We start from the raw sequence: 22,221 nt of genomic DNA on the forward strand, positions 1-22,221 counted from the left end.
TGATTGGGTCTGTGTGTCTGTAGGGGCACGCTAATCACACGCCTGTAACAAAGCTTGATGTAGCCAACTCGCGCTGCCAATTGACTCATTCCAGCCTTGGGACATAACTCCCTCGCTTCGGTTATTGACGACAATTATAAGATTGGGAGGTCCTTGTCTACAGTAGGTGTTAAAGAGTAATTTGTGGGCTGCATATACGATTATTATCTAGCCCTACCAGCTGAGGCTTCACGTATTTGGAGACCACAAGTGTCATCGCTTCTGACAGGAAGTTTCAAGTGCCTTTCAACTCTAGTTTCGGCACTGTTACTTGTGCCTTCCTTTAAGACATTTTTTAAAATTACGTTTTAAATGTTTGACTTCTTGATAAAACATGTGTTATTACCGAACAAGTAATTCTTGTGTTAATTTGAAGTTAGTTTTCAAGAAAATATTATCATGTTGTTATTGATCTTATTTGAAAAGTATGCTTACATACAGATGACAAACAAGACAACCTGATCTCATCTGTTGTGTTTATTTATCTTTTCAATATTTGTTATTTTTATTTTCAGGTATATTTTTTTTGTATGTTTGTTTATTGAATGCTTTCACATGTCATAAATATGAAGGAAGAACTTTATGATTTCCCTTGTGCCTAATGACATTTCATTATTGATAGAGTTTGAAAATTACACTTACATAAAGATGACAAACTAGACAACATGATCTCATCTGTTGTGTTTATTTATATATTTTTAAGATTTATTTTTTATGTATAGGCTCTATTTTTGGGGGGTGTTTGTTTATTGAATGCTTTCACATGTCATCAATATGAAAGACGAACTATATGATTTCCCTTGTGCCGAATGATGTTTTTCATGGTATCGCTGGCTCTCCTAACCCTTGTACACATGGGGCATGCAGTTATGGGGATTGCTGTGGATTTATGGCAGTTTTATAGCCCAATCTTGTTTTGATAAAGTCTGTGATTTAACATGTGCAATTTATATGCAGATTACAGGCAGGCTTCAGGGACCCAGTTTGTAAAGAAGTCCGAAAACGATTTTATTGAGGTCGTTTCTTTGAATGCAAGTGTTTTGCTCTGCTGTTTTAAAACCACACGTTTTAAACATATGAGATTTCGCACACTTTTATTGCCCAATTCAAGCTTTATAGAATGATCAAAGCAATCGAGCCCTATCTCGTTGGTTTCTGTGCTAATGTGAATATTCATGCTCTCTCGGACTTAATAGCCTGTGAACGCCATTTTGCATTTAGCATCGTGGTTAGGTAAGGCTTGCTCGGTGGTTCTCTCATGAGCTGTAAAGTGGACGGATTTGGAGATTATATGACTATTTTTTTAAGTGTTAATATTTCTCTACGAAGTAGGACTAGCACTTTATGGAAGGATGTTTGATGCGTTGACATGGAACGACTCGCTTTGTCTTGTCCATGTGGATTTAACCGTCTGTCGTGTTTCAGCATCTCATGGTAAAGTAGCGACTTTCGATGTGTGTTTTGTTGCTAGCATATTGCACCCTATTGGATGATAAAATTGTCTAATTCTTGTAACTGAACCTCTACATCTAGAAGTTGTGTAAATGTTTGAAAGTATTTGCTCAAAGATTTGTAATTTTATGTTTTTGTTTGAAATTACTCCTAAGCTTTATCTCCGGTGGATGTTTCAAATGGTGCAGTGCAAAGTACCCATATGTTTTGTTCGGTTTGGAGTTCTCTCCCTTGGGCATAAAGAATGATTCAAAATGGTTGCTCGCTTCAAGTTGGTACAGCTGCGTATTTTACCGTTGAAGAATTCCGTTCTTCAGCATTAAAATGTATTACTTAAACACTACCGTTTGTTTTATTTGTAAACCTTGTGCAATCTGTTTTAAATATGTCTTCAATCTACATTTCCCTATTGGCCGTGTCCTGGCTTTGTAATGAATATTTGATGTAGTTTTGATCAGTGGGATCCCCCAGCCTAGCCTTGGGTTACAGAATGATTAATGGATTTCACAGCTATGAAAATGCATATGAAATACCAGCACCCTCTGCATTAACCTCCATGTGCAATATTGCATTATGGGTATAGATTACGAATCCTAGGGGTGCTATTCGGCTGATAAGCAACAGATTGGGCCAGCGCTTCAGTGCCCTAGAGATGCATACTATTGCTGGGAAGCAATTTTATTACTATTATCAGAATAATCACATTCCGTTGGGAACCGAATGACTTCCAAAAACACCAGTTTTCAGGAATTGAAGTGATAATGGGCGATAACAAGCGAGCAATGAATTGTTGGGGTCTGTATTTGTGCATACTAATCTAATTGCATCTTCCCTGCAGTGCTTCCAACAGATCACGACTCGGGGCTCAATTAATGGCTTCACGTTTTGTTGTGCCTCGATCATCCGACACCGAATAACACTTCGCTTGTCGATAATTGTTCCTCTGTTTCTTGGGACTGCTTTAAGGAGGTCTTGTTAAGAAATGCTGATTTTGGGTGGGGTGAAGGTAATATTTGTGTCCACTGCGATATCGTATCTGTCTTGATATCAGGATATCTTTTGGATGTTTTTGGATGTTTTTATCTTTTGGATGTCTTTTGGATACAATTTATAAAAGAAAAGAACATTTTTATTAATGTGTTTGTGACATTAATAGTCTGTCTATCTGAGTTAGAAATCCGTGTCTCTTTTGCTTTGATAATGCTGTGAGGTAGCCTGGTGGTTAAAGCATTCGCTCGTCACGCCAAAGACCCAGGTTCGATTCCCAACATGGGTACAATATGTGACGCCCAATTTTCGTGTCCCTGCCGTGATATTGCTGGAATGTTGCTAAAAGCATTGTAAAACTAAACTCACTAATTCAGATATTTGTGAAATTGTGTCCAGCAATGAATGTTTGTTTGAAGAAAGGGTTGTATCAGCCACATGCTGAAGCTTTCATTTCACAGATTATACTGCAGTAGTATTGCTGAAGTCTGTTTGTTGCCCCGTTGGTTATTAATTGCCCTGTTTGACCTGCAGGTCTCTTATACCACACAAAAGAAGCAATTTGCCATCAAATGAGTGGATGTGTATGAATATTCATGTCCTGTGACTGTGAGAGTGGGGCCTGGACTGTAATTAAGGGGCCTAATTTGACAATCATTTCTGTGATTTGTTTGTTTTCAAGCATAGTCCATTTGGCCTCAAATTCAAAGGAGATTTTTTATCGTAACAAAATGGCAATGACAGATTCATAAGAACTTACTGTCATAAATGCAATTTTTCAACAACAACGCCTGTGAAATTCATGATGGGGCAAGTGAGTATGGTTTTACGCCGCTTTTATCAATATTCCAGCAATATCACAACAGGGGACACAAGAAATGGGCTTCACACATTGTACCTATCATGATGAGCAGACACTTTAACCACTAAGTTACCTACCCCACCCTCGTCCCTCACTTTGGGAATGTCGTCACGATATGGCTGAAATATTGCCGATGTGACGTTAAATCTTAACTCACTCACTCACTTTGGGAATGAATCTAGGTCCCCAACAACCTGCTCTGGAATTAGGAAGTATCATCATAACCACTGGTTGTTTTTGTGTTGCTGAACAAGATGACAATGAATTATTCAAGTGTGTCTCTCACTATCAACCCCCAGTTTGATGGAAAATGATCACTGTGGACTATTAAGATCTCAGTTGTGGTTATAGTGCTCGCTCATCACATATGGAAGCCCTTGGTTTGGTTCCTTGGTCCCCTGGTATTGTTTCTCAGGGTGGTATAAATACATGCCCGCTTACAAAACAATTCAGTCATGTACTTCTGTATTCACCTTCCGGATTAAGTACTCGTGCATCATTCGGTGTAGATCTACGGATTGTGGAAACAGGTTTCAACAGGAGCACAGCATTTCTTTCCGTTTTGTTGGTGTTTTGTTAATTCCTAGTTTCATGGGTCTCGGTGCAGATCTTGGGATAAGGATGCTTGAGTATTTGCTCCGTTTATGACTCATTAGATGCTTTTTATCAGGTGTGCAGTATAAAACTGATAGGCTGAGGGGATGGAATGTTGGCTTAAATAGTTACTGTGAAGGTTGTTCGGTAGTTTGAGTTATTTGGGTCGCCCTGTGGTGAAAAGTTCTGCTCAATAATTTTATTATTTTATTTTATTTGTTAACACTTTTTAAGGTGATGCTGGAGGGAAAGGGGTTTTTGTTGAGGTCACTGGGAGTCAGTTGTGAATTGATGGTCGGGTTATTGAGTAGCTGGGTATGCATGTCTCAAGTGATTGTATTATCTGATTATATTGAAGATTTGTGGCTAAGATGGGTACTGTGTTATGCTGAAGGGGCAGTGGGGAAGCCTTGTGGTTAAAGCGTTCGCTTGTCACGCTGAAGACCCGGGTTCAATTCCCCACATGGGTACAATGTGTGAAGCTTATTTCTGGTGTTCCCCGCTGTGATATTGCTGGAATATTGCTAAAAGCGGAGTAAAACTAAAAAAACAAGCAACAAAAACTCACTCACTGATATAGCTGGAAGATTGTTGTCTGCACCATAAAACAATATTCACTCAAAGCTTGAAGCAGTTTGCTATATTTGTTTCACTATGCAAGGCCGAACAGATGTAATGCTACGGTTGCTTTGAGGAGCAGGGTCGCCTTTCTCAAAACAATCTCAACGCTAAGACTGCATTAGTTCAGTATTCCTCTGTGGGGTCTGGGCTAGTACAAGCAGCCGCACATACACATACACACGCATGCATGTCGTCATATGAGCGTAATATTCTCACGCACGACGTTCAACCCAATTTCACCTCACCTCACCTCCTCTGTGGGACTTGTGGTAGCTTTGTAATCGCTTTGTGAAATACGGCCCACGAGCAGTTGTAACATCGATGTTGTTTTTGCCTGTTGTTTCTGTTGTTTTGAAGCATATTCCAATGTGGAACTTGTGTAGAACTGTCCTGAAATTGCCATGTCTTTTTACAGAACTGTAGTACCGCCCCATCCCCTACAAGTGATCAGCCCTCACCAACTGTAGACCACACCCGAAGCCCTGCCCCAGAAGACGAAGAGCCACAGACGAATGGACCTCCCAGGAGTATATCAAGGGACAGATTGAGTGACGTGAGTAAAGAACGGTTATCACATCCTCTCACTCTCTCACTCACACACTCATTCACTCACTCACTCACTCAATGCCTCATTCCCAGGCCCACAAAGGGACAGATTGAGTGACGTGAGGAAAGAATGGTTACAATTCACTCACTCACTCACTCACTCAATGCCTCATTCCCAGGCCCACAAAGGGACAGATTGAGTGACGTGAGGAAAGAATGGTTACAATTCACTCACTCACTCACTCACTCACTCACTCACTCACTCACTCACTCACTCACTCACTCACTCACTCACTCACTCACTCACTCACTCACTCACTCACTCCTACCATCGAAAGTAGTTACAAAATGAAAACTGTGCTGTGCTCCAAATGAATATTTGATGCATTCACACAAGACCAACCAGCTAAAATATACATTGAGTTCACACATGGATATATCTACATCCGCTTCAAGACAAAAGCTGGAAAAAATGGAAGATTTTGAAATTTGTTTTTACAAATGCTTGGTCGTCAGGAGCAGACGTGCTAACTTCATGTATATTTCAACTATTTAGTATTTTGGTGTGCAAATGGCATGTACTGAAGAATATGGATCATGAATATTTGTTTTTGCAGTGAAGAAAGAGCACACACTTTCTTGAAAATGTCCCCCCCAAATATTCATTTCCCCTATATTATTGATAACCATCATGATATTATGCATCGGTATTCTTGAATGCAGCTGGTTTTCCTGAGCTGGACTTCCAGCTCTTTTTGAAGGTTAATGTGGCATAGCTAGATATACTATTTGAAATCATCAAAAAACATTTCTTTCTGAAACGATAAGTCATCTCTGGATAGACACTTAAAGTAATTTTGTATGCAAACTTAACGTTTCATTCAGCTATCTTGTCTTTTAATCTGCAAATTCAACAACCAAGATATAAATTTTTATCTTTATAACATCATCTAGGAATGATCTTGGTGATCTCAAACACTTTTGTGATGTCCCTGTTTGTTGCTGTTGGACTTTTAAGTTGCTTCAAGTTTCACTCACTCATTTGTCGCTGTTGTTGACCTGATGTGATATAATACACTGTGTCCCATGAGAATTATTATATGGGCGTGCTTATTGATCTTGCTGATAAAGATATTTGAAAACAGATTTCATCAAAAGCTGTGCAGGAAAATAATGAAATGGTGTGAGAATATTTTAGCGTATGCACAATATGTTCATTGATTGTTGGCAAATTGAAAAAGATTCTGGCAACATGTGGTGAAAAATAGTCGACTTTGATTTAAGGTGACACACATTGGTCATTTTAGCTGTTACACTTATAAATGAACAATTTCTTCTGACAATATATTTGCTAGAGTGTGTGTTGCCATCGTTGACAGCTGGACAGCGTTGATGTATACTAAAATGAACAGTTGCATGGAAGATAGCTTTCAGCACAGCATGTAGTTTATTTTCTATTTAATGTCCAGAAAATATGGTGGCCTTGATAAAAAGGTTTTGAATACATGTGAGTGCATTTTGTTATAAATTAGTAAGCTTGGCTGTTCTCAATTCTGATGAATTTATAATATTTTTAACTTTGCCAAAACTAGTTGTCAAGAATATAGCTTTTGTCATATTCGTTTTTGATTTTTTTTGGTTTTTGTAATACATGATTTCAGTGTGATAGGCAACAGCAAAATGGCCTCTGAAGAAACTAAAGTGTCAAAACAAAATATGAAAGGTAAAATGCAGCGTGGAAGTGTATGCTACCAAGTTTGTGTACAAGGCTGCAGCAGAGAGGGTATTTATAGAAGGGCAAGCTGTTATCCTTAGGGGTTGTCGGGTCACATCTATCAACTCTCCCCAGTCTTTTATCTCCCAGCTTGCTGGCTTTGTTACAATGCATAATGGACCACAATTACTGTCTGTGAAAAGTGTAATCTCCACACAATATGTTATTTTGCGAGAGAGCTGACAATTAATTAGGGCCATGCAGAATTTTATGCCCGTCTGACTTATTGATCGGGAAAATATCACCAACAAATTATGACCGACAGCAATGTTTATTTCCTCACAATATGGAGGAAACAGTGTGAAATTGATTGCGGACATGATATGTTTTGACCAGGGAGAACCAGCTCCCAATGATGGAATTAGAGGCTAGCGACATCTCACAGCATCTATCGGATGCGTCCAACCCTTGCCGCGATGTTTCCATTGTACGAGAATGTGTTGAGAGGTATTAATAGCAAGGGGCATTAATGTAATTATTTTGGCTGTAACTGGGCGAAATCGTCCAGAAAGATACTGTTCCGCGCAGGACATTTCTCTGTTGAAAGCATAGAGGTGGGACACTCATCAATTACCCAGAATGCTTCTCTGCAGACATCGATCAATCAATACCTTGCTTTCAGACTGAAAACATGGCACGCTCACCCAGCCGCCCAGCAAATGAGGGCTCCGTTTGTTTCGTCATGTTCGAGTCAGTTTGGGCCCCAGCATGGCCGCACGACTTCAATTCTGTGCATGTGTGCCCTCCATATCAACACTCGCAGTTCGAATAACGAACAAGGGGAGTTGAAGGGTGAAGCACTCCTGTCGAAATTCAATTATTGACCCGATTCCGATCTTGGCATGCTCATTGATAGGCAGCAAGCGAAAAACCACGTCCAAGACAGCTTTCCACTTAGTCTTCAGTGGTTTGTCTTGAAGAGAACGCAGTGCTTAAGAGGTAGTTAAACAACCTTTCAAAATTAAGACAGCAATTACACTACCCAGTTCATTGATTCAGGCGGCATACCCACTCCTACTCGGAAGAGCTTTCAAGCAGTTACGATTGAAGAACTTTGTAACAGTCCTTCTATCCTACACTCGTTCAACACTGCAGCCTTGAGAATAAAAGCAATGGTATTTATATTCTATCCTTCTCATTTCAGGCCAGTACTCACTCCAGCTCGGGGCAAGGATACATTGTAAGTACTACAACCCCTCTACCCAGATACCCTCTGTTTGGACTTGTCTTCTTTAAGTACGTCAATTCCGTCTACTTGCGACGTGTTTGCAGACTCCCTGCACTCCAACAAGGAGCTCTGTTCAGCTCGCATCTGATTTAAGTAGGCTCCTGTCTTGTTTTTTTGCAACATCTTACATTTTCTTGAGCCATCAAGCCAGCGAAGACAATTGGATAATATTAACAGCAAACTGTGCTCACTGACGGCAAGTGGCGTTCTTTTCAATATAGAAATGAAGGGAATATTTCACAAATCTCAGCTACAGGTTCTGGGATTAGAGAGTAAAAGTGGTCTCTATTGACGAAGGGGCAGTTTCTTGTAATTCCTCAACAGGAAAGCTGTCTTTTTTGTCCGTAGTGGGTATTTTTATTTTATTGAATTAAAGCAGCTGTTTTTCAATCATTTCAGCGAAATTTGACATATTTGTGGTGAATTTGAGAAAGAAATTGATTGCGTTAGTGAAATCGACATGAGTTGTGCGTCATCCTGTCTATCAATGTCACATGAAATGCCCTGAAAACAATCTATTTCAGCAATTCTCCTCATTCTGAATATATTCCATACCAAATCTTCAGGACGATTGGTTCGGAAAAAACAGGATATGATGGGTATTTTTTGACGACTTGTTCAAGTTTGATGTAGACTTTGTAGATGCATAAGAAAATAACCAACAAAGCAGCTGAGATAGCAAGCTGAAATCTGACACTCAAGTTCTTTGAATTGTTAATATGCTCGGAGCTTGACAGATATTATTATTCAAGAAACAAACTGATATCTCTTCTTTTCGTTTTGTTTTGTAGATGTGTTTTTGCCTCTCTCTGCTTGTCATATAGCTGTCTCAATGTATGTTGTTCAGTTAGAGGTTTCGGGTGATATTTGCCGAGGATATACAGTATGACAGTAGCTTGTCAAAACTTTATGAGAGATCTTTTTCTGAAATGGATTTTTTTTGTCAAGTTAAAAGTTTGCTCTATTCAGGAAGGGCAAGTTTGTTTTAAAGCTTTTCGCAATGTGAATAGAAAGTTTTGTACTTTCCATAGACTGAGACTCAGGTGAAGTTTTGTGTATGGAGTACAATTGGTATTAGACATTACAATTGCTTAGAAGCTGAATTACAAATGAATAGAAATGAGCACAAGTTCATTATTCTTCCTATTCCCCGTCTCTTCTTGTTGAGGACCGCCTCCGTGGCGTAGTGGTTAGAGCGTCTGCCTGGAGAGCGGAAGGTCGCGGGTTCGATCCCTGACCGCGTCATACCAAAAGACGTTAAAATATGGTACTTGTTGGTCCCTGCCTGGCGTTCGACATTAATGGGTACAACAAAGACTGGTCGGCTCGGAGTCAGTATAATGTGTCTGAGTGGGGTATTCATGCTTCACTGCGGCATGGTATCTCAGTGGGCTAGCACTATAAAACCAGCTTAAGTCTGGGCTAGTACAAGCAGCCGCACATACACATACACACACATGCACGTCGTCATATGAGTGAAATATTCTCAAGTCCGACATTAAACCCAATTTCACCTCACCTCTTCCTGTTGAAGTGAGTGAGTATTGTTTTATGGTGCTTTTAGCAATATTCAAGCAATATCATGGCAGGGGATATCAGAAATGGGCTTCACACATTGTACCCATGTGGGGAATCGAACCTCAAACGCTTTAACCACTAGGCTACCCCACCAACCCTTCTTCCTGTTGAAACCGAGACTGTTTCGTGACATGGGGTGTTGTTCACATAAAGGCCAAGTGTATTTCTCATAAATGATTTAAATACCCTGAAACAATTGTAAAACATTCATTAGACAAATATAAATATATACTGATACATATGATAAGGGTATCCTGAGGACTAGGGGAATTTCAAATATATTGAGGGTACTGTTACATTTTATTAGTTTTCAGACTAACAGGTGTTTTCAGTTAATTACCATCCAAGAAATAAAGATGTTTTATAGTGTAAAGAGAAATTCCTTAAATGGTTAATAGTGTTCATGCTGTAGATTAATGAATGTCGTCCATGAAACAGCTAATACATTTTTTCAATTAATCATGACCACTTGTCGTTGACCCTTAACAAATCCCAAATGGCCCATTTCTCAGCACTAAAACTCGCCTGTTTTATAACTGTGATACATGGCCCATCTAGTCCACAAGTAATGGGGCTGTTGACCCCCACGTGTTCACATTAATGTAGCTGTGGTTATATGGAAGGTGCATGCTAGTTCGATCAATCGGCCTTTGAATTATTGGTGCAGCTCCAGGGTAGTTTAGTGGTAAGAGTGTTTGCTCATCAATCCGATGTTACTTGTTTGATTCCCAACGTGTACAAATTCAATGAAACCCATTTCTGGTGTCTCCTGCAGTGATATTGATGACATATTGCCCAAACCTTCATTCATCTACTGGAAACTCTCAACTTGCCCCAGAATTAAAGACTAAAGGCTCCATTTTTGCTTAGTGAAAGATTGCTGAATACAAGCTTGTGTCCAATTTAGATGTAAAATATAACTGAATATATGTGAGCTGCAGAATTTTCACACAGTCCTTGTGACTTTCCAAAACTCACTGTCATCCTATGGGGAATCTGGGTTCGAACTGGTTCCCAGCAACTGATGGTGATCACACTAGGAGAAGGCATGGGTCAGTGTGCCGGGCTCCGTGACTTGGGAGTAGGCTCCGTGACTTGGGAGTAGGCTCCAGGACTTGGGAGTAGGCTCCAGGACTTGGGAGTAGGCTCCAGGACTTGGGAGTAGGCTCCAGGACTTGGTAGTTGGCTCTGAGACTTGGAATAGGCTCTGGGATTTGGGAGTTGCTCCATGTCTTCGGAGTAGGTTCTGGGACTTGGGAATTGGCCGCAGGACTTCTGAGTAGGTTCTGGGACTTGGGAATTGGCCGCAAGACTTTGGAGTGGGTTCTGGGAGTTTGCAGTTGGCTCCATCCATCACTCAGTAGTGTCTCATCATACTCTAATGGCTGCAGTCTTTGCTCATAGTCATAACATCAACCACGCTTTTTACCAGTTCGGGGTTATATATTTTCAGTTTTTCATAATGGACACCGCCAACTACCCACCCGCCAAATAAACATATATGTTTAGATTTGAATTGTTTCATATTCAAGGAATGTTCATTTCTTTGAAAATGGAAAAATACTGATATTGTTTCAACAAAAGTTGAGGTATATAAATAATAATAATATAGAGAGATTTATATAGCGCCAATATCCAGATGTGTCCTGCTCAAAGGCGCTTCCGTATGAAAGACTATTTTAGCTGAAAATAGTCTTGCCAATTTTGAATTATGAAGTCAACCCCCTGAAACATATTGTTAATGCTTACTTGGGAAGTGTCAACTTAAACATATTTGGATGAATATCATGTATGTTCATATATTTCATGCTTTCTTTGTTAGTTTGGACACTTGCTAATGTGGACATCACCACATCTGGACTCATTTGAAGAAGCCATCAAGGTTAACAGGGGGCCATGTGGTCCTAGATTCCTGATGCAGATCGTGTGCACATATTGGTTACAAATGGCAGTTTGGGCTGCCAGTTTTGTTGCCCATTGTAAGGTCACCATCAGCTCTCTTAGACTTTGTTTTTCTAACAGACACATCTGTGATTCCATGATCCATGATTCCATTGATGAGGTATTTGGGCAGAGTTGTCAAAACTGATGCAAGGTCATAGGGAGCAAGGTCAACGAAGAAGACTTACTCCACAGACGGCGAAGGCATCGATTGTCCCAACCCTAACTGTCCTAGTCATAATACCTTATCTCGCACCAACTATACCACCGACATGTCCGTTTGAAGACATCCAGCCAGCGACAAGACAAACTCAAACAGTCGTTTCCAAACACCAATCACATCGCAGGAAATTGCACCACTCTGGAAAACTTGTCCGTTTCCGTGCACCAGGAGCAGACGTAATTGCTTTTTTTGCCGGCTGGAAGTAATATGGCGGTCGTACAGGGAGTTGCCATGACAAAGGCAGGAAGCGCAGGAGAATGGCTCTGTGATTGGTTGTTGTGGGTGCCAGGCATGACCAAACGATCATTACAAACCCGCAAAAGGAGACCATGTTTGCAAGGTCTGGTTAGGTGATGATAATTGAAGGGAACACGATCCTAACTAATGTTATTGGTATTTGGTGGGATAATTGATGAATTGACGTCTACTATATCAAGATCAAGTGCCGTTGGTGTGAATTAGAAAATATGATTTAAATGAAGTACTCCAGTTCGGAAAGCAATGATGGTAGTTTCAATTAATGGTAGGTCTTTATCTACTGAATGGTGCCAAATAACGGTATTCGGTTCTTACTCTCTGAAAAACGATTTACAACTTCTCAAGGTGTACATGAGAAGTTCATTAGTTGATGATCTGTTTTCAAACAGTAAGCCAGTATAGGTTTTTATTGTGGATTTTATTGATGAGTATTCTCAATTTCGCAAAAATACTCGTATTGATGTGTTTGGCTGTAAGCATCCTTTTCAAATTTCCAACTGCAAGGATCCTGATTTTTTCAAAAGAAATAGATCCTGATATTTTCAATAGAATTGTATATAATTACTATCTGAGTTCTAATGCTAAGAGTTTTTAATCACTAGGATTCTTTGTTTTCACTTTGAAACAGCAATGGCCTTCTGCTAACATTGTTTTGGATATTTGTGAGAAGAAATACATATTACTGACGTCAGTAGTTTTATGACAAGCAGTTCACAAGTATCAGACTTCTTGTCTGCCCTAAAAAAAACTGTTTAATCTTCGTAAAAACTATCATAATGACCGAAAAACATTTTTATAAAATACTTTCCATCTTTCAACCGAAAGATCTAATGTGCGCCTGAAATTTCACTTTCAAAGTAAAAATTTATTTAAAGTATTGGTTTGAGAAATGATTTGGTCCGACAAAACATGCTTTTACGACTTCTTTATCAATCAGCAATACTAATATCAATGTAAGATTCTTTTCAAGCTGTCATGTTCCGATCGAAGTTTTTAACCCAGGAAAGTAATCATTTGAGATCAGAGAAAGAACCATATTGAATATCAGATTAAAATTGATAGTTTGTCAGTAAAGCATACCAGTTAATGGAAGTGAGAGCAGCCGAATGATTGTGGCTACTGTTTTCAAATGCCTCTTCTTTGATATGAGTCTGACAAATGACATTGGAGCCACGACGATGTTGTCAATCTCGCTTATATGCCGCAGTTTGATTCCGCAATCATTTTATGTCAAGAAGTTTGCCGAGTTTCTTCCTTGATTTTTAAGAGATGAATCATGTCAGTTAAATTGATGGGCTTTAAGATGTATTTTCTTTTAATACTCTGACCTTTGATTTGGCGTCCAATTATTTGGTTCTCTGTCTTATATTGAAATAGGATTTTTTTACATTGAATGAATACTCTAGCGATATTATATTTTCGGCTTATGAAAAGCGCTACCAAAAAAAATAGTTTTGTGTAAACTAACACAACTGGTGAATATTTAAGAAAAGATTCAATAAGTTATTACCAGCTTTTTAATGGCGTGTGACAAAAAATTGAAATCATTAATAAGTTTATGATAGGAACAATGTGTTTTTGAATGTAAAAATCCAAACAAATAAGGCAAAGTTTTCTTTAATGGAAAAGACAAAACAAATAAAAGCTTTGCTTATGGTACAGAATGTTCTCCTATACAACAGAATTGTTATTAAGAACTCCAAAGCTGGACTGCTTATTGAGTACTTAATTGTTATGAATCCATATATACTAATGAAATAACCGGGCTATATTGAAATAATGAAAACAAAACCGAGGGAGTACACTTAACACATCAATATTGCAATCTCGCTCCTTTATTCACTAAACAGTATTGACTTCATTGTCCGAAATTAATGGTTATTTGTGTGTAAATGGGTCTGATAGATACAGATCAATCATACCAAGATAGAAGAGTATCACACCACCGACCTCCTATCCGACTGCATCCGATGTTGGCAAACAATTAGGATGAAAATGGTTGACATAAATGAAGAGCTCCTATGTTATCCGACAACTGGAGAGGCCGTGCGTAGCTCCGTGTTACGCCAATTGCAGGCCGATAGAAGCTGATCAATATTTTAGCAGGTCAGCTTTACCCATCATGCTTTGCCCTGTTTACTGTGCTCCGTGAATATTAATGAGCTTTGTCTCATACTCTTTCAGCCTGAATGTGAAAGTGAGAGTGAAGATGACCAGGTAGGTGCTGAGTTTTTGTCCGTCGTAGATAGCAATTGTTTTGTTGTGTATTGCGCGTCCATTTCTGACATTGACATGGGGATGAACAGAAAATTGCGTTCAAAGAGTGTAGAGTATCAGCCATGTTTACTCGAGTGTGAAAGGGCTAGCGCGTGAATCACCCTTCCTCGTCTCTATGGCAAGGTTCAAGCTGACCCTGCTCGGCTCGAGTGTCCACTAAATGACCAGTGTGTTGTATGGCTGACCGCAGAGGACAAGCCGTCTGCTTCCTCAGTCCTGGCATTGTTGGGCTTTGTAGTTATGGAGCCGTATAGTGAAGTGGGACAGATTGTCTTTTTTGGTGATTTTCTTTTCATCCCGTTGCAAAGCTTTTGTCGTGTAGTCTAGAATGCGTCATGATCGGTGTGAAATAATCATTATTGTTCACAGTGTTTCTGCATTTTTCATATGGCTTACCCTGTATTCAACCTTACCTAATTTACCTCTACAGATAAAACATTAGTGATGATAAAATCACTAATCTTTTGATCTAATATAATTTGAAAAAAAGCTGCATGAATGATAACAAGCTTTTACATCACATGTGTACAGTAAATAAATTATGTTATAAAAATAAATTCTCTAATATTAAACAAATCATGCTTTTCTACATGCTAATATCTGTCGTCTCAAAGCATTAATGTCCACATGAGCATGTCAATTACTATTATAACTCATCTCCACCCTCCAACATACACTCTTTCATCTGTACATAACTGGACTTTCTCAGCTATTCTCAGTTCAATCTTGCTATGGGCGATTGACTGTAATAGCCCAATCCAATAATTTGTCTTTGATCGTTCATGCGATGAAACATATTCTCGTCTTTTGCTCTTAATGGCTGGTACATTGCAGGTAAGTAGAATGGTATCAGACAGAGCAACCATTCACCTGTCGTGTTATTGGTGTGTCGATAGTAAGTGCCAATGAGATGTGTATGTGTGTTTGCTCTTATGGCTATGTTGACTTAAACCGAGGTCGTGTTTCATCAGCAGTTAACATAGCATGGGCTATTATTATGGTGAACTATGGTTATTAATAAGGCTAAACGTGTATTTCTATGATTTATGTGTATGCCTATTCCAGTAGGGAGTTAGGAAGAATTGGCTTGTTTGTGACTTCCGTGTTACAATCATGGCTGCATGTTTTTCCAGCAAGATAATATTTTTCTCTGTGTGTCAACTGACAAAAGAAAGAATTCAGGCTGTAGGGTGATGTTGATGAAATTCCAGTAGATGTAGATTGGGCTTGAAACATTAAATTTAGGGGTTTGATAAAGAGATACAAGTGGTGTTGTTAGTTGGCAGATTGTGGACAGTTAGGGGTAGGGAATAAACTACAAGACAAACTGACTGTGATTTGAGGTGGGGAAATATGATGTCAGATGGTTGGCGTGGGGAAATAGAAGACAATATGACGTGAAGGATGTTTTGAGATGGGGAAATAGAAACCAGTATGATGTCAAGATGGTTTGAGTAGGGGAAATGGAAGGCATTATAACATGAAGGATTTATTTAGGTGGGGAAATGAAAGATGGTATGACGTGAAGGATGTTTGAAGTGTGGAAATAGAAGGCAATATGATGTCAAGATGGTTGCAGAGGGAAAATGGAAGGTGGTATGACATGAAGGGTGTTTCGTGGTGGGGAAATAAAAGGCAATATGATGTCAAGATGGTTTAAGGTAGGGAAGTGAAAGGTGGTATGACATGAACAATGTTTTGAAGTAGGGAAATGAAAGGTGGTATGACTTGAACGATGTTTTGAGGTAGGGAAATGAAAGGTGGTATGACGTGAACGATGTTTGGAGGTAGGGAAATGAAAGGTGGCATGACGTGAACAATGTTTTGAGGTAGGGAAATGAAAGGTGGTATGACGTGAAGGATGTTTGAGGTGGGGAAATAGAAGGCAATATGATGTCAAGATGGTTGCAGAGGGAAAATGGAAGGTGGTATGACATGAAGGGTGTTTTGCGGTGGGGAAATAAAAGGCAATATGATGTCAAGATGGTTTAAGGTAGGGAAGTGAAAGGTGGTATGACGTGAACAATGTTTTGAGGTAGGGAAATGAAAGGTGGTATGACTTGAACGATGTTTTGAGGTAGGGAAATGAAAGGTGGTATGATATGAACGATGTTTGGAGGTGGGGAAATGAAAGGTGGTATGACGTGAACGATGTTTTGAGGTAGGGAAATGAAAGGTGGTATGACGTGAACGATGTTTTGAGGTGGGGAAATGAAAGGTGGTATGACATGAACGATGTTTTGAGGTGGGGAAATGAAAGGTGGTATGACATGAACAATGCTTTGAGGTGGAGAAATAGAAATCAATATGATGTCAAGATGTTTTAAGGTCGGGAAAAGGATGATTGGTGATGGGGCAAGCAGACAAGACTTGGTGGATAATGTTAGGTATAGACAGTCTAAAAACAAGATGGTGGAAGAAAGGAGAATGGGAAAAGTTTTAAAGAAAGATTTTAGAGAAAGAGCTGTTCTAGGATTTGCACAAGTGTACACTACATAACTCTGGTCAAGTTACCTTCAGACTTTCTCATTCCTATCTAGAATTTCCGGCTAAGACAAATATAATTGGAAGATTATTTGCCATATGTTTCCCTTCTCAGCATATACTTATGTAGCAGATAAATTTGAATATCTTATTTCTCAGTAATCTTCTATTTCCTTGTCTTTGAACAAATGAGAAAAGCACTCATATATTTTTAATTCATCAAAATGATTCCTGTTTAATGGCAGAGATTTTAGTTCCTAAAAATTCGTTATTGTATTGTAATGGATCCATTGCAATTAGATACTTGTTCCATTTCGATTCAAGAGGGAAGCCAATTTTTTTGGCTCTTGATCTTTGAAATTTAAGAATGGATTGGTTTCCATTCTGTAAGGTTAGAACTGGCACTTCTGTCAGATCATATATAAAATTAATCTTTCAATGAATCTCCGCTGATGGTTTGGAGTTTGGCAACATGTTTTCTCAGGGGCAATATGTGTGTCAATAGATATTTCATATTTATTCTATATTGTCTTTCACAGGTGTACATATTTTTTTCCAATGTGATTTGCACTATTTGCACTTCAAAGCTGCCAACTATAATGCTACAAGTTTAATTTTTAAATAAAATACCGGATGAAAAAAATATGTGTATTTGTTTTGTTGCAAACATTGATGCTGCCCACGGAATTTAAGGCTAAAATCCGTAAATTCTCCTAATCCCCATTATCGCAAGAGTGGAAACATGTCATGAATGATTATGACATTTCAGGTCTATTACATGTCAATAGCACATTAAGTACATAACAGATCCAGCTAATTAGTCCAGAGTGACTGGTTCAAAGTGTTATTACATATGTTTATTTCATGTAAGTATCACTTAAACCATGCCCAGGGGGTTAATATGAGTGTTATACCACTTTGGCAAGGGTCAGGCAAATGTTACACATTTTGTGAAAGGTGTTTATGTAAGTGAAATGTATTTGATCCATCTTGCGTCAGATATCTGCCGGTTGTTATCGATGTTACTCCATGTTGTAATGTATAATACAGGTTACAGTCGTCCTGACTCGTGGGAGCTTCAATCTGATATGGGCTTTATGTTGTCCATTTCAGCTAAGAGAATTGCATAACTGTCATGTACATGTTGAATCAGGGGCTTTATGCTGTCAGTTTGGTGCTTATTGCCGTCAATCAGTCGTCAGTATCACAGGTTCCCAGCCTTGGCTTCGCAAATTGCAGGATTTGGACTAATATTGACGTATGAATATGAAATTACCAGTTGTCTGGCCCTGCTGTCGATTTCTTTAACATCGCTGACCTGGATATTGTCTGTGCCAACAGAATGTGAGTTTTCATTTTCGAATATACATACCGGTTCGATTATTTATATCCTGAAGATTAAACTGGGCGTGTGCATAAAAAAAAAATATTGAACAACTGGCTAGATTTATGAAAATATGACATAATATTTTCAAGCCAAGATTGAAAAGTTCTGAGGAAGAATTTTATTGCTAGAATCGAAGTGACATTTTTTTACATTGTAGTGTTGGTATTGTTAATCAGGAAGTAGTGAAGTACATGTACAGATTTGCTTTAGAGTGGAGCAAGTTTCAAGAGTCTTAGAGAGTTGAACTTGTGAACATGATTGGACATTTACAGTTTTATTGTGAGGGCGCTATTGCTTCCTGATGCCTGGTTGTGCTGAAAGTTGCTCTGCGATCAGTTAGCGTACATGTTGTAGCACATCCACTTGTGTCAGTTGTTGAGGCTAAGGGTGTTCTTCCTCTCCTCAGTGAGTCCAACAAACATGGCAGAACGAAAGGAATGAAGCTGTTGGAACCACTTTAGTGTTTTAAGAGGGAAATGAACGCTTTAGTTCTTATGTTGTGTATGAATGCACATGGTTGAGGAAGAATTGTCAGTTCGAAATGAATGTCAAAATCATGATTATTTATATTTACAAATTTATAGAGAAAAAGGTTGGCATTTTTGTAACTATGATGACATTTCATTTGATGGTGATCATAATGATGATAGTTTCATTTGTTTTGTATGAAAATTTGAAATGGTTTGGATGGGAAATTTTGATAATATTATTGTGAGGATTGTGATTGGCATTATATTTCATGAAGGAATTTTCAATAACACTTTTGTGATGATTATTATTATTTATTACTTGAAGAGAGCAGTGGGTGGCCCTATGGTTCAGGCATCAGCTTTTCACAGTTAGAATGTGGGTTTGATTCCCCACATGGGTACCCAAGTGGTTTATAGTTGTGATATGAAGACGTTATAAAATCAAACACTATTACTGTAATGGCATTAGATGGTTGGTTCCTTTAAGTCATGGGTTATTGTTATCATTATTCTGTAAATGATCTCATTTTTTATTGATGATGATGATAGCATCGAGAAAGAGGAAACTGATGACACCCATAAAATGTTGACTGAAGATGATAATGAGACTAAATGGCTTCTGAAAGAAGATACGTTCAATTTTTATGTCATGGAATTGATGAAAACGGGTTATCGGGCTAACAGATAATACTATTGTATTCCCATGATGGATCTGTGAAATATGCTTAGACAATCAAGGGATCTGATTTCACATTAATAACGACAGCTTTTGTCAATTTCCAACACATACCAGATCAGATTTCGGTTCAGCAGATGGAACAGTTAAACACCAAATCCGCCTAATCTTCCAGATGGCTTAAAATCTCGTAAAGCTTTGATTCGGTATTATGGTGTGCGATTTTATTCTGCCAGATGGTTTATTATCACATTGTGGCCTAACACCTTCCTTAATGACATTTACACCTGTTTAAGAGATTTACCTGTGAGTGGATATACCTGTCAGTGCAGCTGTAAAGGTCGGAGATGATGGCTAGGTCATAGACGGGTGTATATATCACCTGTGATATTTACAACCATTTGAAATAAGCAACATCACCGCTAATATAAGAGTCATTGTTTATCGCCATGTTGATGTATGAGTAATTTTTCTTTGTTTATACTTTCTCAAATTTATCAATAATGGTTCAAAGTTGATAATTCAATGACATGTTTGCGTTTTTTAAAAGTGCTCTAGGTAAGATTGATAGTAAGAACCCTGAAAAATCAATTTTTAACTTTGATTTCATCAGCCTAATTTTGATTATTGAATTACTGGTGTAAATAGTTTATTTTTCTCTACCCTTGCTGAATGAGTCAGTCCTATTGTCAACTTACATCAAGATATGCTACCCAAGAAAAGTTCAGGAAAACTTGATTCTTTCATATTTCTGTGTTAGTCGATAGTCAATACATTGATTCTGACATTTTCAATCGATGAAACCCCAGCTCGTATAAAGGTCTCGCTCCTTGTTATTGACATCGATATTTGTCAATGACATTTGTTGTTGCTGTCGACACCTGTTTTTTCTACATAGGTTGTGTATTTTCCTTTAAAATATTTGTGCGACATTATTTCTCGTACCTTATTGTTAAATTGGTATTGGTCTGTTTCATTCTGATTTGTTTCATCAATCAATCAATCAAGGCATAGATGGAGTGATTTTGTGAAATAGACATGACAGATAGATAAATGACTTATGTGCTGTGAAATGTACAAATTGAAATGTTATTATGCTTTTTCCCCTATCCTTGAAAATGGACGAATCTTGTCAACCATTTTTGTATTTTGACATTTCTTTCACAGATAATTATCCTGTGATGAGATATGACATGAATGATCACAAGGTGTTCATTTCACGCTGCTTGACTTGTTAAACAAGTTCATCCAACTTTGCTTACTTTTCTGACCTTCGGTGGTTTTTGTAATAGATGATTACATTTGTAACAAGCAACCAAGATTACATTACTGAAAATCAAACAGGAATTTAGGCTTCGGTAATCTCGGTGCTGGCTTTTTACAGAGGTTAAAAATAAAAGCAATTTAGCTCCTGCGAATTTGTTATTAAAGTGAAGGTCAAAGCCTTTGTTTCACAGTGCCTTGTAATCTGGATATGAATGAGCCTCGAGAAATATTACTGAAGAGAAACTCCTAACCTTGAAGAGATTTTAATCTTGTTTAGAGGTCTCAGATTGTTTTCGCTCTTTTATAAATAACATAATTTGATTTGGTAGGAGCTTATTTTACCAACAGCTAATGTTAAATTCTATCTTTTCATCCATATGCACTTACTTGCACTTGAGCATGGATGCTCATTTGATGTTTTTACACAGAGCTTGAGTTTTTATGCCTGACAGATATAAATCAAGAATTTTGACTTTAACTTTAGAAGCTGTTGCATTCCGCTCCTGAAACTGAAGAAATTGGGGATGTTTTTGGTTAATGTGGTATTTATGCCTGAAAGTGAGCCTTCAGCCGCCAGTAATATATGTGTCTCTTTGAAGAGTCTGAGATAAGAAAGCTTGTTAACACTACTGAACAAGATAATCAAGCCTTTATGTTAGGTAATTACGCGCAATTGGATTTCGAAGCTTTAGCACTAAGGCGATAATTAGGTGTTAAACTTGCCAACCAGCCACTACTGATAAACACATTATTTATAGATCCACATATTAACACGTTGTGTTTGATTTGATAGTTCCCTGTTACTCTTCAAAGGCTGCAGATACAGCGATCGCCATCAAGTCGCTCCAGAGGATGTTAATGTGTGTGAGAGACTACAGTTTTAATGCAGAGATCACAGGGAAGGAGACCCGATTTGATTGGCTGATTGACACTCGTGAGGCCCGTCTTGTTCACAGTAGCCTCTTTATGATGAATTTGCCATGAAACCTTTTTAGCTGCCATACACGGTGTGGCGCTCGCTGGTGTACTGGGAGTTGTAAAAGTTTTACCTTGTCCACGGCCATGAGATGGAATGGTGTTTGAAGGTATCTGTCTGTGTTGGTATGAATGTACCCAGGGGCTTTGAAACAATTTATGACACTGATCGTAGCCTGCCTAGAGTCTCCCTGATATTCATGGGCCTATTGGCCCCTTGGGAGCCATTGCTGATACTGATTGGGGTCACGGTTGCAACAGTACCCTGTGCCAAGACTCCCGAGCAGTTTGCATGAAAATTGCATTATTCGCAGTGAAATCGAGATCCAATTTGCGTACACTGCACACCGGGGCGACAATCAACGCGAGGAACTCTCATCAACAAGAAAAATAGAATTTCCAATAAATTTCATTTGCCTCCACATAGAATTTCCCCGAGGTCTATAATTTGAGCAGCAAATACACTTGTTATTTCACAGCCCAAGTGGATTCGGCGTTATCCCTAAGGACAAACCCCATCGGCACCATCTAATTGTCATCCTGAACAGCCGTCGTCCTGTTGGGTGACAGTGCAAGCACAGCG

General features: G+C 38.7%; 1 protein-coding gene across 3 annotated transcripts in view; it reads left to right on the forward strand.

Annotated features, from left to right (window-relative positions):
• LOC124286983 (autism susceptibility gene 2 protein homolog) overlaps nucleotides 1-22,221 on the forward strand; it is a 249,675-nt gene that overhangs the window by 161,603 nt on the left and 65,851 nt on the right. For 2 of the 3 annotated variants that reach the window (XM_046723445.1, XM_046723448.1), the window contains 3 exons: nucleotides 4,971-5,108; nucleotides 8,020-8,055; nucleotides 14,288-14,320. In XM_046723445.1, coding sequence (XP_046579401.1) covers nucleotides 4,971-5,108; nucleotides 8,020-8,055; nucleotides 14,288-14,320 — 207 coding nt within the window. The remainder of the gene's footprint in view (nucleotides 1-4,970; nucleotides 5,109-8,019; nucleotides 8,056-14,287; nucleotides 14,321-22,221) is intronic. The other variant, XM_046723447.1, reaches the window with a different exon arrangement.

Source organism: Haliotis rubra, unplaced genomic scaffold (genome assembly GCF_003918875.1).
Source record: "Haliotis rubra isolate DU_JTF1 unplaced genomic scaffold, ASM391887v1 Scf398, whole genome shotgun sequence".
Lineage (NCBI taxonomy): Eukaryota > Metazoa > Mollusca > Gastropoda > Lepetellida > Haliotidae > Haliotis > Haliotis rubra.